Source organism: Trichogramma pretiosum, unplaced genomic scaffold, assembly GCF_000599845.2.
Source record: "Trichogramma pretiosum strain Unisexual culture from Peru unplaced genomic scaffold, Tpre_2.0 scaffold1, whole genome shotgun sequence".
In the NCBI taxonomy this organism is placed as follows: Eukaryota; Metazoa; Arthropoda; class Insecta; order Hymenoptera; family Trichogrammatidae; genus Trichogramma; species Trichogramma pretiosum.
Genome location: NW_019641703.1, coordinates 1,977,108 through 2,002,631, shown reverse-complemented (window position 1 = coordinate 2,002,631; position 25,524 = coordinate 1,977,108). Strand labels below are relative to the sequence as shown.

The 25,524-nt window shown below is 39.8% G+C and overlaps 1 protein-coding gene across 1 annotated transcript; it reads right to left on the bottom strand.

Annotated features, from left to right (window-relative positions):
* Positions 1-15,865: 15,865 nt before the first annotated feature.
* On the bottom strand, positions 15,866-16,572 carry LOC111694460 (sperm mitochondrial-associated cysteine-rich protein-like). The gene is made up of 2 exons (XM_023462825.1): positions 16,445-16,572; positions 15,866-16,157 (listed from the first exon to the last, which is right to left on the bottom strand). The coding sequence occupies exon 2, from the start codon at positions 16,144-16,146 to the stop codon at positions 15,913-15,915; it is 234 nt and encodes a 77-aa protein (XP_023318593.1). The 5' UTR covers positions 16,147-16,157; positions 16,445-16,572; the 3' UTR covers positions 15,866-15,912.
* Between the last annotated feature and the right edge of the window lie 8,952 nt (positions 16,573-25,524).

Sequence of the window (25,524 nt, the reverse complement as noted above, 5' to 3'; positions counted from 1 at the left end):
ACCAGCTCCAAATGCAAATATTTGTATACTTTCTTCCTCGGAGCGCATATATAATATAATAAATCAGGGTCGCACATCGGAGCAATTTCCAAAAGTTACGTATATGTTAAAATCTGCTGTACGACTCTCGGTATAGAAGCACACGAGAGAGTATGCTGCACTCACGTAATTGTGCAGAAAGCATCGAGTCGTCGTCGTCGTTGCATAGTCTCGATATGTGTGTATATATTTGTGAGAGGGAAGAATCGACTGCAAACTCAAATAGTCCTTTCATGTCGTCGGCACTGAATACACACACAAACCGACACACATGGACGTATATATTAAATGTATATGCGCTCGCTCGAATACCGGGCCATTTCGGCGTCGCGCATGCATTCGTCTGCGTCGACCTAAATGCGAGGGCGAATGCCAACATCGACTGGGTGAACGAGAGAGGTTGTGATCGCATGTGCATACACTTATACACAAGCTGCAGTCGAATCCGATCGCACGTATATACATTTGAGAGTCCCAAGAGTGTTGATCGAAGGTGTATATCTAAGAGTACGAATATATTGTTATTTGAGAGTGGAGTAAATTTAAAAAAGTATATATTTTTCATCTAACATGATGTTTGATAAAAGTATTTAATAGTTTGAAAGATGCATTCAACCAAAACAATCAAATCAATCAAGTCACCGATAAAAATTTTTAATTTTTAAAGAAGATTCATACATCTTCCTCCTTTATTTTCAAAGTATAGTTCATTGCATAAGAAAAAGATAATCCAAAACAAACAATTCGTCACTGTGAACTTGATCTACATTTGACCGCTGAAATTTTGTTTTTGAGGATGAAATTGTTAATTTTCGACGATTATTAAATAATCATCACGTCTATCTCTTGAGCTCAGTTTAGTTTTTTTCTATATTCTGTAAATATAGATAGTCAAAATTTTAGATCATCTTGAATATGTATTTGACATGATTAGTAGAAGGACTAGTAAAAAACCTTTGGTATTTTGAATGGATAGTAGTTTGCCGAACTTTCCGATGATTTCAGCCTGCTTCATTAATGGCATTACGTACATAATCTTACAGTATGAAATTCCCCTCTTTACTCCGTATTTTAATTACTGTCTCATTTTCTGTTAAATCTCACGTGATCAGCGGGCGCTTTTTTGCTCATTTCACGTGATTCTATTAGTATCAGTAGAAAGTTTTCACTGAAAAAACAAATACATACTTTTTCTGACGTCTTTCGAGACATATTTCTCTTGATGAGCGTCTATAATTTCTTTGCAATGACCTAAATTTGATCAAAGGATGGCACTATATAAAGTAAAAAAATCTCTGTATTTTCTTAGAAACAATTTGAATTGTATCATTTTGCTTACCTGTTGCTCGAGAGTTGAAGGCAGGGATACTTTTTCTCTGTAAATAGAGAAATTGCGGTGCGATGGTTTCATTGATAAGTGTTTTTGGGCATTAGAAAATTTTTTTAAGAGGTCATTGAACTTATGAAACTAAACATTGTATGTTAGGCAATGTTAACAATTATAGAGTTCAGAATGTTGGTAATATATTAAATTATATAGTTTATATAATTATTCTGAATCGTAATTATAAAGTTCCTGCAGGCCTTTTTAGGAAGGAGAAATAGAGAGAAAAAGAAAAAAATTTAGATAGTTTGGACGAGGTGGTGTAACGAGCCGAGATACAGGGCTGAACATCTCTACCCTGTTACCGTAAATATTATTTACTTTATCTGTCTATTATGCGGACGGAAAGGTGTTCAATGGAAAGATATTAGATGTACATAAAAAATAAGTTTATTCCTGTCAGATTGCAATGGCTGGTTACAGTAACCTCGGATTGCACGACGATCACAGCTTGGATTACTCTATTTTCCTCGCTCTGCACAAATTTCTCTCAACTCGCACACTCAGTACACCCAGTTTTTGCACGCCGTTCATTCGCTCTGTCCTCGCACGATAACTCGCTGTTACCCACTCGTACACTCGTTACACGATTGAACTCGGTACGGTCGCACTCGTCCCCGCACTACTTAGACTCCGACTCGAAAGAACTGACTCCGTAACGAACCGCATAAAATTTGTAAAACGGTAGAGAACGAGCACGAGTTTCCCTCTGCTTATATATCCCGGTGTACCCTTTTTCGAGATTTTTGCCCTCAATAGTATGAGAATTTATTATTCTCCATTACATTTACGCGAATCCACGGTATATCAAAGTGCGGGCCGCGCATAACATAGGACAATTTCGATTATTATCGAACACGGGTAAAAGCGCGTTTTCTTCTATTTGCAATTTTCTATTTTTCTTGAGATGCTCTTTATCTCAGCTGAGGCTAAGACATGCTATTGACATCGACCCGTGCAGATGTCGCAAATGTGCGACACAAGTTTTCGGGTATCTCGCGCTACTTCGGATCGGCTGCGTCTGTAATATCGGACGATTTCGACGTTTTACCTTGATAACGCACGAACGCTGGACGGAGCCGCAATTCGACTTCGTCTCGAAGTCTAGCTAGTTTCGTTTGTCCTTATCTGATCTTTGTTTATCAGTTCTATAATTCAATATTTGCTCAAAAACACTAATAACATTTTTTTTATTTCTTGCTTTTTTTCGTGAAGTTTTTACCATTTTTCTGAAGATTTTTATTCTTATCAGGGATCCCCACCTGAAAAATTCTGATCTGAAAATAACATAAGTAAGCTATTTTTAGATGCAGCGGCCTATTCTGCAACTTTTTTCACATTTTTAGGGCTCAAAGATGTCAATTTCATGTTGAAAATGTAGATTGACATTAAACTGTGGTTTACATCCCAAAAATGACAAAGACGAGTGAATTGGTGTATGACTCCCCTCAAAAAGATTGATTTCTTGAACAGTCTAATTCCTAATAATCGTATGAATAATTTTTATTTTTAAAAAATTATTTTAATAAACTACTTAAAATATGTTACCGTAATGAAAATAATTACAAATAGTATATGCTTTTTTACGATCCTATAGCACTTTAAGTTTTCACCGCTAGGTGGCAAGTGCCAGTATCTGTAAATTTGCAAGTGGTAAGGTCAAAATTATTATATAAGTCAAAGCAAGAATCAAGAATTATATTAGTTATTCATTGACGAATTATCGATAATTCTACCATATATTCAAATGTATGTCTTTAAAAATAAAATCTAAATCAAACCAATATAATTTTAGATTATAATTTGAAATGCGAAAATTTCAAAGACTTAAACCAATAATCAATATGGTTGATGTGTTGGAGGTTAAAGTTCATTGTAACACAAAAATTATCATTGTAAAACAAAATACAATAGTCTTCTCCACAAGAAACTGGAAAATGTTATAAAGTAAAAAAATGTCAGTCCAAGTTTTCCAACAATTGATCACGTCATAATAAATGCATGCAATGAATATTATCAAGATAACTTCGAGAAACCTCAAAAATAAAAAAAAATTTTATTCAATTATTGAAAAAAATAGGATTTATACATTGTTAACTGCATTTTTAGAAAACATGGTTAAATTAATGTAATATACGTATAGTAGTTTTATTGTTAAAGTTAATTCAATTTTTACTGACCTACTGCCGTCATTCATTTGAAAAATAATAGACAAACCACTTTCTTTTTGAGCATTAAAGATGTTTTGATCATCTTCAGAGATCATTGAACTTATAAATTTAGAAAACGAAGGAAGTCTAATAGTTCTGACGTATGTGCGCGGGCGCCTTCAAACGAACACTTTCTCAACAACAACAACAACAAAAAAAAAACAAGAAAAGTGACATTTCGAATTCAAAATATTCTGTAGGACGACAAATCGGTCAGTGGGTCTCTATTATAAAAGTAAACACGCACTCGATATACCGGGAATAAAATCTATAATCTGACACCTCGATGAAGTTACCGAAAATCGATACCGAACCTTGCATTAGTTTCCTGTTCGTTCGTTCGTTGTGTTATTTTTTTCCCCGCCAACGTAAACACACGCGGAATGTATTAGTATCTAAGACGCCGACGTCGAGAGAAAAAGTGTGAACGAATGTTTGTACACATTCGGTCTAGCGAGATTTCTCCGCGCGCTCCAAATACTGCAGCTGCGTGTACCATTACACACACAGGTTCATGTATAATAAATCCTCTTTTGAAGATATACAGTAGGAAATTGTGGCGCCTGTAACAACGTGTGTGCGTATATGTATTTACGTACGTTCCCGCATAGCTCGAGAGAAAACGTATTATATATCCCGACGAGGCGCACGTCACGCGCGTAGGAAGCCAGGACGAAACAGAGAGAAAGAGAAAGAAAAAGGAGAAGCGGCGAGTATAGTACTCTCGCGTGCGCTTAGTGTATAGGAATTAGCAACGATCGGGGAACTCCGCCGTCGACTGCACCGCACGATCTGCACACGCGTTCGGAGTGCAGCATGCAGCACCAGCAGCAGCACGTATCGGTCGTTGAACTCGCTCGCGAGTAAAAGAGAGAGAGAGAGAGAGACACGATCGCCGCTGCAGTTACGCGCGGCGCGCGCGCGCGCGAAAAACCCTCTCTTCCTTGCCTCTCTCGCTCGCGCTCCGTTGCAGCTGCCACAACGACGATCCTCGTGTGCAGTGCCACCGGCGCGGAGGAGAGTGTGTGTGTGTGTGCGTGTATGCATGGCTATACAGTGCAAAAATGAGCTGTGCCGCACACGAGTCTATTGCACCTCGCATACTATATACAGCTCGCGCGGCTTTCATTGGCGCTCGCGCCTCGCGCTGCGCAGCGGCTGCTAATCTCTTCGCTCGAAGGGAAAATCGTGCCAGTGGGTCAGCAGGCACACGTAGTATATATATGTGTATACAGTCACTATGTACTGGCAGCTCGAACCGCAGAGCCGCGAGTCGACGCTCTGTTGCCCGTATACACCATGTATATAGCTATATACAGAGGTATACCTGTTTATAAATATAATACGTGCTTGAGAGCCGTGTGCCGATCGCTGCTACGCCGAGCGAAATGCACAAAACAACGACAACGACCGCCTGCCGCTCGGTACATATATATACGTATACGTACTCTCGTACGTGTGTACGTGTTAATGCCAGATATAAGCACACACGTGTCGCGCTGGCTCGTGTGCACTATTCCTTGTACCTATTTATAGATATATACCTTCCTCGTCTATGCTATTTCACGCGAATAAATAGGTTTGCAAGCTGTCTATGCACTTTCTTACATACACGATCTCTTTCTCTCTTGAATGCAGCAGAGAATCTGTTTTTCCGTTTCTCCGAGCTATAGATCATCGTATGCACGAGCTCGCTTCTCATTCAGCTGCTGTGTTCGGCGATTTGCATACTATACCTCTATGCATCTGTATCACGAATCGCTCGACCTAGACTCGTGCTATGCAAAATCATCGTTAGAGTATTCGAGTTATGTCCTTGAAGCTGCGCCGAAAATTTCGCCTCGTCAGCCTATGAGGCGCAACAAACAACCTCTGGCGAACGTTCGTATCGTCACGTACATCCAATAGTTCATGTAGTTTTTATTGTGCGCCGCCGGCTTGATGAGTTTTTTTCGCCTGCTGCTGCTGCTGCTGCTGCTGCTGCTGCTGCTGCGGCCTATGCGTGTAGAGCTGTTCAAGTCGTTCTATTGGAAATGGTTGCATTGCCAGCCGAAAGCCATATTAGCTTGGAGGCACGATGACCCGCGCGACGAGTGCTTTTTTTTTTTTTTTTGACACCTCGCACATGTGCCTCGGGCGCATGCGGCGACGGTGGAGGCGTCAGCGACCGAGCGCCGAATCATCGTTGCCTGCACGAGGCCGAATCGGAGCTTATCGCGAATAAACACGCGTGTGCATCGTCGTCGTCGACGACGACGACAAAGAGAGAACTTTATTCGAGCGGTGCCGTCGATGAAAAATTGGGGGCTTAATTTTAGAATCGATTGGCCCCGACGCCGCTGCTCGAGTGTGTGTTATTATAGAGGCACGACCGCTCACGCGCGGCGTAGTAGTAAGGTCTGCTTCTGGTCAGACGCGTGTGTGTCGATAGTGTATAAAAAAATGTTCTCGTTTTTTTTTTATCAAGCTCGTCGCGCAAGCGATTTGGCGTACCGTTAAGCTTTATCAATTGTGTTTATTGGCTACTCGGACATTCCCAAGTATACGATATTTTTTCCTCGATGTATTTGCAATAAATAATTCAGTCGCGATGAAAATGATGTATTGTTACAATTATTCATAGAGTTTATTTTACCTAATGCGATTTTTCATATAGGAAATTTGTTATTACTGTTTTTGAATAAAAATTATAATAATAATCATTTATTTATTACTTGCAGTTTCTTGTAAAATTAACTTGATACAAAAAGGGGAAAAAAGAAATCGATTTTTTGGATTAATGAAATCAGTTGTAAAGAGTGCGATAAATTCAATTGAACAAAGAGTTTTTGGCCAATAAATTGCTGTACGAGTTGCAATTTATCGTTCGTTGCATCCAAGAAGCAATGATCGCGATCTACTTTCAATAATTGATAAAAAGATCGTCGAATTTTTTAACAATACGTATTGATTTGATAAGCAACGTGACGATGTACGATAAGCGAGCCAAAAATTTGAAGAATGAAATTGTTCGCCGCTACAGATGCATCGTCGATTATATTATTAAGGTAGCGTCACATGCAGCGACTCGCGCATCTTTGCGAGTATATAGCGCATTGCAATTTGTGTGGCAAAGCTTTATCTTTCGATTTTCTCTCACGTGTCGCGAAAGTGTCAGAAACTCGTTTTTGAGGAACTGAATTTTCTTTTTATTTATTGTTTTTTACGTTCAATAATCTTCAAAAACATTGAATCAAATTTCACAATTCCCAGTTCATCGGCCTGAAAATTTACAATACCGAGACAGACGAGAGAGAATACGATAAGAAAGAGCTGCGTAGCCAAAATTTGGAATATCTTTGAGGCCGGGGCACATGTATTATTTAAAAAACTGTTACGTACAGAGAGCAGCATCGCACGCGATTTTCATGCAAAGAGCGCATGCGAGACGAGTATAAGTAGTTGACACGCGCAGGGTAATCGATACACGATGCATTGTCAAATTCGAATGTCACGTTGCACGAGGCGCGCGTAAAAAAAACAGGCGAATCACGAGGACTTATCATTCATGCATGCGTTCGTTCGTTCGGTAAAAAAAAAAAAAAAACACGAGAGCAAAAGAGACGACGAAGTTTCCCGCGTGTGTGCGCTCTTGTTCGCTCACAGGAGATAAAATAAAAATTACTCGAAGAATATGAAGAAAGCGAGCGAAAACTGTTGCAAACGCGTCGTTTTGATTGCATTATGCGCTTTGATCTCCGTGCAAAAAAAATCCAAACATCAAAGTATGGGTATATGCACGTGTAAAAGCGGCGGCGGGTGCAGCCGCTTCGATCGAGGCACGCATTATAAAATGACGAAATATCGCAAACTGCACTCGCGCGCTCCGTGAACGTTAAACGAGTATTTCACGTGTAATTTTTTTGTTTTTGCCTCTTTTATTTCTTTTTTTGGGAGGCCTTTTCGTGCCACCGCAGCACGACACTTCTTCTTCTTCGTTCCTTTTTGTTGTTGTCGTTCGCGTTCTCTTGCTTTCTTCTTTTTTATATTTCGCTCTGCGCGCGGCTCCGATTTTGGGATGAAAATAGTGTCAAGGTTAACGAGGCGCTGCGCGTGGATCGCGATGCATGATAATGCAAAAACAGGTGCTACAGACAGTATGCATTTTTTCGGTGCGTGTGTGTGTGTGTGTATGTGTGAATGTATAATCAAAGATCCCCTCATGCGCGCGCGCCGAGAGTGGGTATTTACGAAAATATTAATATGTAATCGCATTAGCGCGAGCATATATTCGTCCTGTGTGAAACACGATCGAAGTATTTGAAAATATAATCAGCTCGTGTCTCACGCGCTGCAATAATAGATGTCGTCAAGAGTGCCGAGTCACCTATAATTGCATTGTGATAAAGAGTCGTGTACCGCATTCCTTTTGCGGTTTCGGCGGCGTGTCGATAATCTCCCTCAGCGCGAGATCATCTTTGTCTGATCGGGGACCCGCTATACATGGAGAGAGAGACAGCCTATATTATAATATCGTGTAGACCCGCGGCAGAGAGATAAAATACCAAACGCGAGAAAGCATTTCTTTATTTTCCGGTTTATTCTACACCAGCGATTGTCAATCTTAACTCATTATACATGCGGGTACTTGTCAATACGTCGATTATTTGTTTTTTTTTTCACATGACGTTTACTCCGATTAATATGAGAGAAAGAAAGAAAGAAGTGAAAAAAAAGTAACCTCCTCGTGGCACTCGTGGCGACGAAAGACAATATCGCTGCGCGTTGTTGACGTTGTATCTCTCTCTCTCTCTCTCTCTCTCTCTCTCTCTCTCTCTCTCTCTCTCTCCGATGATCGTCGTGTCGTAAAGACAAAAAGAGCCAAGGATATCAAAATATTATTTTCGCTACATGTACAGCTCTCTCGAGCCGATGATGATCGCGACTCGATAAACTGCGAGCAGAAACACAGTGGGTATATACATCGATGCTGACAAATAACGACTCGGAGGGATTTCGTCATTATAAAGAACATATGAATCGACCGCGGCCGAGTCAACGTCGTGCGCATCATGTTACATTGTATACTCCGTCGCATGCCAGTAGAATTCCCCGATCAATTTTCGCGCGTATGCAAATAACACGTGTGTTGGGTGGAGCAGCAGCAGCAGTAGCAGCAGTGCAAGTACGAGATTAATATACGTAAGAAGACGTGTTCGTGCCAACTTTTTGCGTATGAAGCATAAAAGTGCACGCGAAGACCTAACGTCACGATAAGCGCTTGTAAGCGAATTTCATGTACGACGAGCGAGCAACGACGAGAGCAATCGCGAAAATGATTCATATGCGACGACGACGACGACGACGAGCCATGCGCCACGCAAAAGTCGACGCGATGCGATAAATAAAAATATTGTACGCCGTGATTCGTGGATTTAAAATTGTTCGAAAACTTATTTTTAGCTACGAAAATTTTCCACGCGGAGATAATAGGCGAATAAGAAACCTGTTTACAAATGTTATCTTATGGTTGATATTATAACATTTGATCCAAAATCGTAGATATTGCGCTTTTCAGCTAGATGCGTATTGACTCACTGTGGACCGATTTACGGGAAAATCGGTATGATATAGCCGAAATTTTTGTTATGCAAATAACATTGTATTACAGTCGAGATTTTAGGTACAATAGACAAGCTCATCAGATAATCGGGCAATCGATCATTCCTACAAACAGGGCCAATAATCATTTCGAGGGCCTATCCCGCGGACAACCAATACATACAATACCGATCGTATATCTTGGTGCGCTATAAATGTTTTCACGTTACGACGTAGCAGCAGCAGCAGCAGCAGCCCAGCTGTATTATACGAGGCGCCCGGCCACGCGTTCTACTTTCCAATCACGCAATTGCGAACTATACGTCAGCTTCTCTTTTTCTTTCTCTTTCGCGCACAAACGAGCGACGTACAACGCACGACGATTCGCGCTCTCCGCGCGCGCGATTCGTATATATATACATATATTCTAAGCCGACTCTCCCCCGAGATGGCGCCGATTTTCCCCGCGTACATACGTCCATCCGACGAGCGCACACGGAAGAAAGTGCCTGTAATGCGGTATCGTAGAAAAAGATGCGCTTTCCGCGTGTATATCGTATGCGCAGATACACATCTTTCGCTCGAGCGGCCCCAGCTGCAACGACTTCATATACGCGTGCGTAATATATACGAGCCCGCGTGAACGCGTATGTATACGATTATTATACGAGCGGCGGCGAGATCGCGTCGAGGTTAGCGGCCGTGAAAGTAAGCTCCCTGCAACTTGCAAGTGGGTCGGACATTTTTTCAAAATATCGATGCGTCGCGATATACGTACACACACACACACAGACACTGAAGTTGCGTGCGCCCACAATCGGCCTACATCCCGCGGCTGGCCCGCGCGCGAGGTCAGCGCCCTCTTCCTCTTACGATCCTGCTACCGGCCCGCCAGCGAGATCGGCGCTTTTCGCCGCGCTGCAACTTAGTTATCCTATACTGCATACACACATAAAAACACGACTTTTACTCGCTATATAATAGATAGTGCACTGCATCGCGTGAATCGTGCCGTGAAAAGCTGTGTGTGTGTGTGTCTCTCTCTCCCCCAGTGCCGCGCGCGCGACTTTTCCAAAACACATTTTGATGACCGACAAACCGCATTAGAGACTTTTTTTGGCTATGCAGATTGTGTGCCGTATAGCAGCGAGACGTTTCTCTTCCGAGAGACGATATCCGGACGCGCGCGAGAGGCCTGCGGCGAGAGCAGCGGCAGCTACTTTATGTACCAAGCGAAGCTTGTAAACTGCCTCTCGCGGAGATTTTTCCTCGCTGCTGCGGCAGCAGCAGCGGCAGCAATAGCCTAGCCGAGACGCGACCGAACTATCGGATCCATGCTAATGGCCCATTGTTTTCGGTACATATATATAATAATAATGTATAAGTGCGCCAGGGCTAAACGACGACGACGACGACGACGACGACGACGACGACCCGCTTATAAGTAGGAAAAAGGCCTGCGCGACTATCGTTTCTTCGGCCTTTTACGTATTATATTGGGAACCGTTTCGCGCGAGAGTCTGTAAAAATGTCTTCTCGGCTTATATTATTATCGTCCGCTTATACGTATAGAGAAGCCCTTTTATAAGATATATGCTCATATAGCCGCGCGAATGGGATCGTTTCGTTTCGCGGCGGCTCTTTGGCCCCGTGCCGTATAACGTCTTTGAAATTGCCACAGTCTGCGTTATATAGCTGTTATCTCGTCTATACGATGGATATGTACCGTATTATTATATGCTTTTAGGAAACGAAAGAAGATTGCGAGGCGCGGCTTTTACAGACTCCGTCTCGAATATGCCGCATATCTTTTGTGTGTGTACTCCTGCATATGCACATAATTTAATCATCGCTCGCTGCCTTGTTTGATGTGTCTCTATATAATCAAAACAAACGACAAAGAAATAGATTGTAATTTTGAGAAATAAAAGAAACTTCATTCTTTCATCTATACTTTTTTTGTGAGAAGTCTTGATGTTTGGCCAGTTATATTTTTCTATTCAAATTTTATACTATATTCAGTGATAAGATCTTATTTCTAGTAAATATTTTCAAATGTTAATATTAACTATCTACATTGAACGAATATCACTTTTTATTTTTGGTAGAAATGATCAACATTTTTTGGATGCTCAATATCTTCGAGAAAAAACAGTCAGTCACATCCGTGCTTTGACTCATGTAATTAGTATTTAATTGCCATTAGCAGGTTCATAGATATAGGTACTCGCCACCTAGCGGTGGGGTCTTAAAATATCGTTTAGCCAGTGTTTGAAAACTGGTCCACATTTTTTGAATTAGTCAAATATTTATTTTTAGATTATTTAAAAAGTGCTTGATATTTTATTATACATTATTATTATAAGGTTATTATTACAGTTGAGCGTTTTTACCAGGTATATAAGAAAATGTTGTGATATTTGACTTAAAGTTCGTAAAATTGGCATGGGTTCTCCAAGGGCTATCAACTAGAAAGACAGTAAATAAAATATAACAAACTCAAAATGGAAAGGATTTATAAACAAATTCATGATCTGTAAGTAGAGAAAATAGAGTTTTTTTATTATATTGTTTTGGGTACCTGTTCACGAGGAAAAATGTAGGATTATTCACTTCAAAAGAAAAAGCTTCGATGAAAAGTTAATCGATAATTCAATACCAAAAGTCAGCATCAGCTGACCTTTGGTATCGAATTAGCCCAGATCAATCAGAGATCTCCACGGATACATATCGGATCTGTATACTGCTATTTTATGAACCGAGGCGGGATTCGATCCAACGTCAGCCTCGTCCGCGTGTATGGCTTTCGGGACGCTCTGCGCATCTTCAAGTTCAAGTTGTTTTACTTCAACTGTTTTCTTTTCTTACTATTTGCTATTTATTGTTCAAATTAGGTGTAACGTAATTCATACCACTGTATTTTCATTGCACCGGGGCCAAATGGGGTTGTACCCTTCGGTCCCAAATAAAAAAACTAATCAATCAATCAATCATCTAAGCCACACACCTGCGTGCTTCTATGTAAAAAAAAAACTGGACGCAAGACGAGTAACGTTATTTTGCATTTCAGGATTTCGAATTTACATTTTTTGCTTTAAAAAATTGGTAATTTTTTGAAAAAGCTCACGAGATGAATTGGCCATTTTTTGTCTCAATTATGCTACAAATATTCAGCGCGTTTTTAAATGTCTTGAAAATGACGATTTAATTGTTTGCAAAAATTGAAACCAGTTTTCCATGGTCATACCACTTAAAACTTTTACCACTAGATGGCGAGTATCTTTATCTGCGAATCCGCAAGTGGCAAAGTCAAATAATTGTATAAGTCACAGATTTTAAAAATGGACTAGAATGCCATTTTCAGTTACGGACTTGGATAGGTTTTTAGATCGGGAGTTTTGTAAGTGCGGCCCAGTTTACTTACAAAACCGGCCCTTTTTAAGAGAGGCCCACCGGGAATTCTCCCAAATTCCCTAAGGCCAGTCCGGGCCTGGCCATTGTATCGATTATTATTTTATGGTTTCACCGCTACCTTTGTTGTATAATTCAGACTTATCTTTTTTTTACTTCCCCATGAGCTTTTGATGCGAAATCATCCAATTGAAAATTAAACAAACATTTGATCATTCCGAAACTTATCGAGATTTCTGAACCATAGCAAGATCAGAAATTGTGAACATTTTTCAAGTTCATCGGAAGGCTAAAACTACAAACCATATACGTTCGAACGTCAAAAGATGCCGAAAGCCGCGTGAGCATAGAGACACTCACATGTAGTTTGCTTTATGTGCTATACGCGTGATACATCGGAGGCGCGCGCGTATACGAAAAAGAAGAGAGTTAAAAGAAAGTGCAATTCTTCTAGCTACTTTATACGATCGGGCAAACTCTCTCTCTTTTCCTCCTGTTTTTCTTCGCGGGCCTCTGTATACAGTATACATACGTGTGCATTTATGTACAACACAACTTGGCTCGCATTATAAGTGCTGCACTGTGCACGTGCAGCAGCAGCAAAGCGAGTTTTGCCGCGCAGCTATATAGAGGAAGTAGTACAGAGATCATCCGAGATGCTCTCGTTCTCTTAGCTTTTCCTTCGACCGACTTGACTCACTTTTCCTTCTTTTCTTTGGCCGTTCTCTCTCTATATATACGTATATGAATTTGCGCTGCAGCTACTACTACGCACTTATATATATCTTCAGGTAAGAAACGAAAGAGAAGCAGCAGTAGCAGCAGCGCAGGAATCATGCCGCGCGCGCGGGAGAAAACGCGAAGCGCGGCGCGTGTCACGCGTACTACTACGTGTGCATTATATATGTCGAGTGGCGAGCGCCGTGGGATTAGAAAACGAAATTTCATAATAATTGAACGAGGGAAAAAGTCTTGGCTTCCCCCTGATTTTCTTCGCTTTGCTTCGTTAACTCGCGCGCATTTCTAGATGCACGCGCGGAATTCCTGAAAAAATAAACAGCCTCTGCTTGGCGCCTGATCTTATTCGTTCTACTACGTTATTATGCGCCAAAAAGCGAGCCGCTATTTACGAAAAAAATCTTTGAATCGTCCCGCATACATCGAATCGTTTTTATCGATAATATTGAACTCGAACGACGTTGCATACAAATTCGAAGCTGGAAAAACAATTCGTATTGATTGCATTGGGACGTCACTCCGCGCTGCAAATATATTGTTTCACCTGAGGCGCTGCTGGGCTCGTAAAACCAACTGCAACTATAACCGCGACGTGCATATAATAAACGCGGAGAGAGACAATAGCTGCAGAAATGCAGCGAAAAATTTCGTTCGACGAGAGAGAGAGAGAGAGAGAGAGATGGGGTCAATGGACTTACTACTGGTGGTGCTATATAGCTCTCCGACACGCTCTCATTGCGCCGCAGCTTATAATACTATAATACACGCCTTTGGCTCGCGCGTCAGATGATTTTCCAAATATAGGCCGAAAAAAGCGCAAGTAACACTCGCCAGAGCGAGAGAGAGAGAGAGACCGAGAAAAGAGAAAATCTTATTAAACTAGTCTCCGATGTGTATACATACAACTATATACATCAAACTGCCGCGAAGCGAGTCCGAGATATCGAGCTCTTCTCTCGCGCGCCGAGTTGATACTTCTGACCTACAAATAGACTCTTTCTTCGATCTTCTTTCGTTCGGCGTATAGATATATATATACCTCTACAGTGTTTACAAATAAAAATTTTCGAGAAAACTTATCATTTTTGCCCCGTTCGTGACCGTGTTTCGCGCTAAAAGAGAGAAAAGCGATCACGTGTATTTTCTAACTCGTTCGTGCGAATGTTTTTCATTGTCAATCAGAAAGAGAGAGAGGGAGAGAGAGAAAACGTCTTGTACATTACACATCGGACACCTTCCGAATATTTTTAAGGAAACGTCTGGTACATTTGCACAAGTTAATCAAACGTGAACTCGGAGATTTATCTGATTAACGTGTAATCGAGATTGTGGTCTCATTCAACAACCCGATCGGAAATCAAATTTGTTCATTCAGTCACTCGGAAAGAGCGAGTGAGACGGCTATAGGTGAGTACGTGGTGAGAGACAATACAGCGGGGAGTGCGCTCACGCCAAGTTAATTAATTATAAACGACGAAAAGAGACGAAGAAAAACATTTGTTTGACCTTCCTGGAGCGCAGAGAAATTGACGAGTTGAATGCAATATTCGCGCGCGCACAGCGTTCGGTACCAAAATTCAACCTCATTTCTCTCTCTCTCTTTCTCGTTTGCTGCTGCTCTCGCTAGGAGATCGTATCTTATCGTATAGTTCAAGACCCGTTTATTAGAGCCATTTATCGCGGGGTATGCGTGTGCATACTTATATCTTTATGCGCCTCGAGCGTTGTTCTAAACGCGGCGCTACGCTCAAGTTCAAGAGCACATCTTACGAGATTCTGCACATGCGAGCGTGTATTAAAAACGAGGTTACACACTCCGCGAGTCGTTTTTCTCCGATTCGAATCTTCCTCGCATATAATACAGCTTATTCTATTTCGACGAATCTTTTGTTACACCCGCGGGAGTAGCAGCATCCACGTTATCCATCCAGGCATTTCTAGAATAAACTCATTCCTTTGATGAAAAGGAAAAAGTTTCTGAAAGCTGCTGCTGTCTGCCGATGGCCCCATTTAAGTGCTGTGTGCATTATATATGCGCGTAGTTTTCACACGACGAGTTCGTTGACCGACGCTTTCTTGTACAGGCCTTTTTGAGATCGTATCATTTCATTTTCTGTTTTTCTATAACTGCCTCGATGCATACACAAGAAACTGCTAGAAGAGACTTAGTTTTTGTTTGCATGTTTGTTTCGAGATTAAAATGCTGTATCTGTAAAAATACCGCCACGATAGGGATAAGAGAAAAACTTCCTTTTCTTCATCATCTTTTCTTGTGTACGTCATTCTGTTATTCAATGACTCCGTAATGAAGCGCCTATTTGTAATAGATTCCAACATTTTAAATATAACATGATGTAATGCGAAGCGCAAAATGGAAATATCTCGAAATCTTATTAGATACAAAACGCGATTTGTTGTTAGTTAATTTTTTTTTTCAGCACGTCGTTAATTTATTTTTACCTCGTTTCTTCTTCTTTATTTACATTTTTTTGCGGTTATTTTTAGTTTTTACGATTTTTCCTCGTCGCACGCACACTCTTTCCTTTTCTCTTAGACCAGACAGTCTTCGTGATTGCTGCAAGGCAGCGCGTACTTCCTCATGCAGCAGGGAACGAAGTCCGGCCCGTACTTCACCTTCTGGTGGATGATTATGTCCTTGGGCGATGATATGGGACACTTTTCCTTGGGCGGTGGACACGGAGTCGGACATTTTTTCGGTCTAGGTGGCTCGCACGCGTCGCACAGAATCGTGCACGGACTGGCGTAGCAGAGAGCGTACGACATGTTTGTCGTTGCTTTGGACAAAAAGAAAAAAAAATATTTGCGTTGAAATTGATTCGAGAAAATATTATCTTATTTGTAAAAGTCTATGCTATACTCGGATGATTATTGCTCGGTTTTTTTCTGATTTATCGCTGGGAAAATATATGAAGAGGTTACATATATATGATTATTCAACAGTGCAAAGTTAAACGATAATTAACGTTTGTCAATGCGCGAGAGAGTACACGGTAAAAAAATTTTTACAAAGGTTGGTTTAACAAACGCGTGACTTATTTTTGAACGCGAACATCGTACTTACTTTTGACGAATGGTGTAAACGACTTTTTGGGTAAACTTGTGTGTAATTTTTTAACGAAAAGTTTGATTTTGATTCGACGTGACTGAAAAAGTTTCGAGGCCAGAACGATAAAATTTTTATAACCTGGATTGAACCCTGCGCCGTATATTTTATAACATACGCGAACTGAAGAACGAGTTCCGTTTGCTGCAGTCGCGTCTTTTGTTTCTCCTCGCGGCGGCGCACACGCAATATATGTATAATATCGTTCACCCTCTGTACGTGCGGTACAATGTTATTGAAATATATACATATAAAAGTGAGTAGCAAGAAAAACGCCAGTCAAGAAGATATTAATGTGTAATCGGGGAAAAGTACTTGCGCTCACTTTATTTCTGAATGATTAAATAAAACAACTCGATTTTCTCTCTTTAACTGCTGCTGCTGTTCGTTTGTGCAAAAGGAGCTCAAATATTTATTCTGCGCATCGTAAGTAATTTTTCTCTGGCGTGTGTGTGTGTGCACTTGACACGTAATATTAACGATAAACTTCGCTCATAACGAGGAAGGAAACAATAAAAAAATAAATATATATAGCGCGCGAACGTAACAATCGTGGTACACGCAACACTGTCTAGTAATAGATAAATAAAACAATAATAATCCGAGTCGTCGTGAGCATGACATACGCCACGTGCCAGTCGCGGGGCCATATTGTAGCCGAGAGTTTATTCGTTATAATAAGCCACGGAGAGACTTTATACTTCGCTTCTTTTTGCAGATAAAAGACCTGAAAATAGCTCTATCTTACGCTCTCGGTGCACAGCACAGCACAGGCTATGTCGCTCGATAACGACAGCCGTCTCGTATAGCACTGCACAGCAGTAGCAGTCGGTGAGAAACAAACAATCTCTTCCTCCCCAAGCTAATAATTTATTTGTACATTTTCAAGTACACAAAAATATATATTTGCAAGTTCACAGATACAAATAGAGAAATTCAATGTGCAAGTTCATATTGAAATCGCTTCGAACTTCAGTCTATATGCGTTTGCGATAGAAGAATGATGACGTGCTGCGAGACACAGTCGATACACCGATAATTGACCGATTCTTCTCGAAACTTGATCTTGAATCAATGCTGTATTATCTTCCTTTTGTTACTTTGCTCGATCAGTCTCAAAGTGAAAACATCACGTAGAAAACTAGAATTTTCTTTGAGCTGAAATCGAGGTGAATGACCGGATAGAATCGAGGCGCTTATAATTTTGTGAAAACAACTACATTTTTTAAATTTTTGTTAGTAGGAGAGAAGTAATAGAGAGTCCCAAAACACCGTGAAAGTTTTTTACGAGTTCTAATTTTAGACAATTTTCTAATTTTTTTAACATTTAAATCTAGAATAATCAATCGGAGAAAAATATGCTTTCTCATTATGTATTTTTGGCTCTGGGAAACATCTTTGGGTTCGCAATTTAATTGTAGTGGTTACTTTCTTGAACTTCCAAAAAATCCCCATTTTATATGATCATACGGCCTTGGCCTTCATTCGAGGCTTACTCATCTGTACTCTCGACTAAACCATCGAGCACTTGTAAAAATTTGTATTAGAGCCTAATATAAATATTAAAGTAGAGTCAACGTAAAAGTAATGTCGAGTTGACGTATTAAAAGTAATTATCAGTGTAAACTAGATCGATTACTCTAAATTACAGCTCATGAAAAAAAAAAATCTTATGATGATGCTCATTATTTTATCGTTACATTCAAGATTAGTTACGATGATTAAAATAATGACTTTGGAAAAAATATCATAATATAACTATAGCTCTAATATGATTTTATAAGAACTTACGGAAAACAATTTTTAATTTTCATACATTGAATCTCTGTCCCGGCACAAAAATCTTCTCAATAAACTTAATTAGCAAAAACAGTCTTTAGTCAGATATTCAAAAGAAAGGACTGAAATAGGCTTGTGTCAATGCAACCCTCGCTACGCTCGGGCTGCGAACTGACACTCTTACAAGATAGACAACCCTCCGTCTCAGTTACGCAATGTACTATTAATTAGTAGTTATAGCAGGCAATTTTTAAAAAGAAAACATTTCTTTGAATTATTTGGTCAAACAGTACAATCAATTAACCATTATTTTGCTCTTCGTAGTTCTTTGAATCATTACGAATTCTGGTCTTCAAGTGCATGTTCCAAAGGCCTTAATTATTTTGTATAAAACTTTAAACTAAAAATATTATCTTCGGGACTATTTTTCGGTTCTTTTACTATAATGAGCAATGTTTATGAGTCTGTTTTTACCAGGAAATGAGTTGGTATGAATCGGAGACAAGAGTTGTTATGAACTGTGTTGAAAAATAAGTTGGGAGAATCAACAAGTGATATATAATATTATGTGGAAAAAAATAAGGAAAAATAGTGGCAAATTTGCCATTTCTTGATTAAATTAATACATAAAAGCATTAAGGGGAGGCTCTCATGTAGCGTCTCAAAAATTACACATGACAGCCAAGTCTGTTGGTATATATAAAACATGTATTTAACTATAATTACAAATTTTTCAGACCAAAATATCGAATTATGTATCTACCATCGAATTATGTATCTACATCTACGCCTAGCAGGGTTTGATTAAGGTAGTGTTAAAAAAAGATACCTCAACGGGCACCGAACTAACGCCTTCAGTTTTTGCCCGAATCCAAAAATTTGAAGTTTTTCTGAAACTAAATGACATTTGCTGGAGGTTGAAACTAAATAATTGAAAAAAAATTGATAAAATGGCGGACTTCGGAAAATTTTTTTTCTTTTTGCCCTTTTTTGGCTCTTTTAAGGGCTCTAAAAAATGATAATGATGAAAAAACTTTAAATTTTCAAGTGCAGTACTTTATGAGATATCTTGGCGCCCGACTTTTAAAAATCTGTTTTATTAGAGTAGAGAAGACTATTTTACAAACATTTTAAGACCTCATAAATGAGGATTGGTTCAAAACTCTAATCAAAATTTGCTTATATTTGTACTTTCATTTACTGGGCAAGTGCGAATTATTCGCAACACCAGTAAATGAAAGTTGAAAAAGAGTAAAATCAACTAATTAATACTTGATTTTTCACTGGAAATGCAATTTTTTAATATATAAATGACAGTTTTAAAGGCAACTAGTCCGGTATAAAACGTTTTAAGCTGCTCATTCTTTTACAGTGGATCTTACAAATTTTAACGATCTTCAGCGATGATTACAAAATGACCGTATTTCACGGCTTAGCGAACGATGCGTTCGTAAATTAATTTCTATCGTTAAATTATATTGATTCTGAACCTGATAACCATTCGAATAGTTAGCAATAATACCCAAGAATAGTATGAAAATTCTTCGTTCATGAATAATGTCGTTATCAATTAATAATTTTTGTTTAAAAAAGTGCTTTCATTCACTGGTATGTTTTTAATCACTGGGTGGGTGGCTCTATATGAAATGACTCCTGAAATTTTTTTTTACAGATATAAGTTTCTGAGTCAAGTTCATGTTGTATATTTAGCACGTGAAATAAGTACAAAAATAAATTCAAATGCTTGTTTAGATACTAAGTTTAATTTTTTTCTCTTATGAACTGTCTATACTATTTTTGAATTTTATTATGATGGAAGACAAAAATTAATAAACTAGTTTTTTGTTTCTTATCATAAAATATAAAAAAATTATTTTTATATAAAAGTTTCATAGTTGTTTGGTTCGAAACTAATAATAATCTATCAAGTTTTGATCACGACGTTATTACGATGAAAAAGTTCTTCCTAATAACTAATCACTTTATCTGAAATTTTAGGAATTTGTGTTCAAGGCCTCATTTTATCTTCTATACACCGTCTAAAATTCATAATCATCTGAATGCACCTCTGTCTTAAAATAAATTCTCGACACACAAGTTTATCATCACTTTTGCACTCTTCTCTCGAAAATTACATGTGAGTTATTTATTATTGAACGTGTGCAAGAGATGAAAAAACGGACCATCCAAGTACAAACGCACTCGCGATTGTATGGAGTCGTTTCGTATATGAAAGCTAAAACTTTTCCATCGTTTTCAAAAAACGTGTGACGAATGATATTGTCAGATCACGTTTCGTATTTAAAAAATCACATGCGCTTCTCTGCACGTTCGCGCGCGTATCCGAGCCGACTATGCCTTCTTCTCGCTCGTATATATATGGGTGATTTGCAAAATAGTTGCAGTTTTCGACTTGATTTTCATCTTCTACGGTAAAAATGAAAAGATTAGATTAATAGCCGACTTTTCTCACTTGTTTTAATCATAGAAAACGGAAACTAAACTAAAACTTATAGAAAAAAAATTCATTAAAAAAGCATTAAAATCATATGCATTATATCTAATTTAGGTTGCGGTACTGGTGGTTACGGTACTTAGTTTTTCGATGAAAATTAGCTACAGATTTTGTAAATCTGTTTGTGGAACAAAGCGGTTAGGTTACTGACTTTTTTAACTTTCCTTCGAAAAATAACGTTTAAACATGCCTGTAATTTGGTTAAGGATAAAAATTTACCCACGCGTATTTATTCCTTGGGTATTTTAGAAATCGTCCGATAGCGGAGGGGCCGGGTTGAAAAATATTTTTAAAGTTTCCACGGTAAATAAGCTGGAATGATTCAAAATTAGGGAAAAAGTGATGATACAATTTAACAGTTTATGGCATGCAACTGCCTCAAAATTTTTCATGTCTAAGCACATGAAAGAAAGGTATTTTTCATATACAAAATCTAGGTACATATTAATGTTGGGCATTATTTACCAAAACATAGTTAAAAATATTATAAACATAGTACGATGACTGATTACGATACTTGTTTTTTACATTTACGCAAGATGAATCATTTTTGAAGTTGGTATTACATATTCTTAATAAATTTAATACAAAAGAGTACAGAAAAAACGGTCTATATCATTATTTTCGGATTCTAAATATGCTATTTTAACAACTATTTTTCAAATCACCCATTTACGACGAAGAGTAGTTTCGTATTGGCGACATTTGCTCTTTACTCGCGATTGCCAATTGCTTGTGCCTCTAGCCGCTTTGAACAAATCGTCGGCAAAACGCGCGCGTAGGTTTTTATTCTGTCGCTGCGCGTAGCAAACGATACTAAATTGTTCGAATTTTTATATGTACCCATAAAAAAAAATGCGCGTCAAATAAGCGACGCCAGTCAGAGATTATACTTATGAATAACGATCGAGAACTTTTGCAGAGATTCGGCATCTCAAAGTCTGCTACGATTCTGCGAGTGACTTCGTCATCGCGGGTTGACAAAAATCATAATACAGTGTCGCAGAGATGTAAATATTTTGCACCAGACGCACAAAAAATGTTTTTTTTATTATTACTACGACGAAAAAGGTGAAATTTCGCCACTTTATGGTTACGAAGGAAATAAATCAATTGCAAAAAAAAAGACGGCGAAGAAGGAAAAAAAGAGTTTAAATGTCACCGCGACACGGTGTGGATTGTTTGTGTATATATCACGTTTATGTGTAACTCAAAAGAGAAACTTTTGGGTCCGAGCGCGGGGCCAGTCTAGTCGTCGTCGTCGCCGCCGCGAACACGAATTGCGAGTACTTTTACGCGCCCCGAAATTTTGACTACACGTTTTTAATATCACGACGTCGTCGTCGTTGTCTGTGCACAGCCGTGTCAAGGACAGCCAGTGTGGTAGTGTATGTTCGCCGTTTCGGATGTCTTACAGATTATTATTATTGTTATTATTATTATTATTATTATTATAGTGCCTCGCGGCGCATTGCAATTCTTTAGGTACGTGCGTACTTTAGCCCCAGGGGGCGACGACGATGGCGTAGACGCCGATCAATATATAATAATCACTGATCTTGTCGCGCGAAAAATTCATCTATATACCGGTCATCGTTATGTTTATATGCATCTTTATGTATCCGCATAGCAGCAGCAGCAGCAGCATTAAAGCCTCGGGCTTCGAAAATACATATTTGGCAAACGATCGATTCTCTCTCTCTCTCTCTTTTACTCTTTCTCAGGCATTATCGTGTGTGCTTTGACGCGAACTTTGAGCCTGATCATGGCCGAGTTCGTCCGCTCATGCTTATTAATACATGTTAATCGCTCGGCTCGTTCGAAAGAGTGAGAGAGAGAGAGAGAGAGAGAGAGAGAGAGAGAGACTCGAGATAGAGAGGATTTGGCAAAGCGACGCGGGGAAAAAAACTGTATGATACTAGTTTCCCCATTAAAAAGTGAAATGTGTAGATTGACCCAGAGAGCCATAGAGATCGAAAGCGAAGTGAAGAAATCGTACAAGTAGATATAAGCCAATCGAGGGATTCTGCGCGTTTGTTTTCACTCGTGCTGTATATAATACAGGCTGCTGCTCTCTTGTGCGTGCGTCACCTTACTTCGCGCAGGTATATATCGGAGAGCCGAGTTCAATAACCTTAGGCTCGCGGCGCGCGAGCGAGACTCTCGGATCGTTCGGTAAGAGCTCGGGCGCGCGCCTCGCACGCGCTCTCGACGAGCCGCATGCATGAAGAGAGCGCCCAAGTACCATTGCGCTGCTGTACGAGCTGCTGCACGGGGCCCCCCGGGCCTTTTATCTGACTCTAATCGTCTCTTATGTAAGCCATGCGATGCGATTACATCAGCCAATATGTACACTTATTATGTACACACACACACGCGCGTCACGCATAATTTACCATATGTATACAGCGTGTAATATCTATAGATATATTTTTGAAGGAATAGAAAGATAGGAAGCGCCCAGACTCCGAGGCGGAAGCGTTTGGTGTCTTTATAATGTTCGTAATTGAAAAGCAGGTAGTTGATTACATTATTCAAATGAATCATAGAGATCTTTCCGCGACGATTAATAAAAGCTGATCCGCTACAAGTTTATGAAAATGTTCTGGATCTAAAAGTGATCCACATTTTGACTTATTATACAACTATTTATACTCATCCACTTGCAGATTTATTAACATAGATAATCGCCATCTAGTGGTAGAGACTTACAATCTGATTTTATTCGTGTAGGAGTAAAAAGCTCTTTTTCACTTTGTCGCTTCAAATTGACGCCGTAGACAATTTCTACATTTAACAAATGCTGTAACTTATGCAATTATTTGTACTTTTCCAGATAGAGATTTATAGATAATGGTACTGGCCATCTAGTTGTGGACTTACCATCCAATTTAATGCTTGCTAAATAACTTCGACCGGCGAGTGAAAAACTTTGATTTTATATCTTTCACTCATACAATTTCTGTTATACAATTATTTTGACTTTACCACTTGCAAATTTACAGATAAAGGTACTCGCCATCTAGTGGGGGAGGTTTAAAGTTGTATTGACGCAATAAAGTGGTTAAAAACTCTTCTGAATTTTTCGACACAGCTAAATTGTCATTATAAATGGACCAATTAAAATGTGCTCATTATTTGTATCATATAATTTAATCAGAAAAATTGCCAAAAACAATGCCATTGATGTATTTTAAAACATATGACGTTGAACATTTTTACCAGGGCAGCTATTCGAATCATTTGATTATCAATTTTAATTCCGAATCGCGCATTTTCTGTGTCCAAATTCTTAATTCAAAGTACGCGACAATGAGATCACCTCTCTAATCGTGCGAGCCTGACGTCCGAAAAAGAGCTCCTCGAGCGAATGTTTCGCGGGCGCATCGAGACGCACGTTGCCTGCAGTATATCCTACGCGCGACGAATGTATAATATACACTTGGCCGCGGCGCTGAATGTTCCGTCGTCGTTGCGTAATCGTGCCCATAATACACATATAACATACATATAAACGAGCCCCCGAGGACTCTCGTGCACAGCATCGCATCGTGGAATCGGCTCATATACATACATGCAAGTACAAGCACACGTATACGCGTACACACGCGAGCGAGGGATGAGGGAGCGAAAGAGAAAGTGGCTCGCGGATGCCTCCAACGAAAGTGCAAGCAAAAAGGGGAGAAGAGCGAGCAGCAACACAAGCCGCAAATAAACGGAGCTCTCGTCGAGCGTGTACACAGCACGCGCGAATATCTACCGTAAGGCAAGCGCATAAACACACACACACACACACATACGTGCACATCGATGCAGCAAGTACCGTCATAATGCAAATAGCCCAACCGAAGGAGCGACGAGCAGGTATGCGTGTGTGCGCGCGCGAAGAGAATCGAAGAGAAAGTGAACGAGAGTCCGAGAAAAGAGAGATAGAAGGTAAAGTGTATAAGAAAAATATCATATATATTATATACACGGAGATTCTCACTTTCTTCGTCATTCGCGCGCGCACAGGCGCGGGAAGACGCTGATCGTTTTTCTTTTTTATTAACACGCGTTCGAATTAGCTATATAGCTCCATTGTAGTGGTATGCTAATGGACACGGCGCGACGTGTCCGATCATTTAATTTAGCCACCGCGCGATCGTATAACGATGAAAGCATAACGATTTCGTACGTGTGCGCCAGGCTCTGATTCGTTTGACTCATCGGCGGCGGCGGCGCGTGTATATACCGCCTTATATTATCATTGCCTCTCAGCTGATCCGACTCGACGCAGTATTAAAAAGAAACGCGCGTCATACAAACTGCATATCCTCTGCCTTCATAAGCATATATTTTATTATATATGCATACACGCGCTGACTTCTCACGTCTCGGCGTGGCATTTATATCCACTGCAGCCGAGAGAGCGAGTATCGTGAGAGATAAGAAATTTGGCCGCGTGCATCCGACCGGTGTCATTGCACCTTGCCCGATCGCTAGCCGCACTTATACTGCAGTCTCAAAATAGAGAAACAAGAGAGATTCGTAGACGCGCGGACACACGGTGCAGGAGAAAAAAAATTGCAGGATGTCGCAGAAAAAAGCCTGGCATGATGGACGGACTGCAGCTCGAGAATGAAACGCGAGCGCGAGCGGAGAAAGAGGAGAAGCCTCTTCGCGAACGGAGTGGACAAAAAAAAAAAAAAAAAAAAANAATGAAAAAAAAAAAAAAAAAAAGAAAGCATAATAATGGACAGAG

Coding starts and splice junctions, on each gene's coding strand:
- LOC111694460 (XM_023462825.1), bottom strand. CDS start 16,146: ATGTCGTACGCTCTCTGCTACGCCAGTCCGTGCACGATTCTGTGCGAC.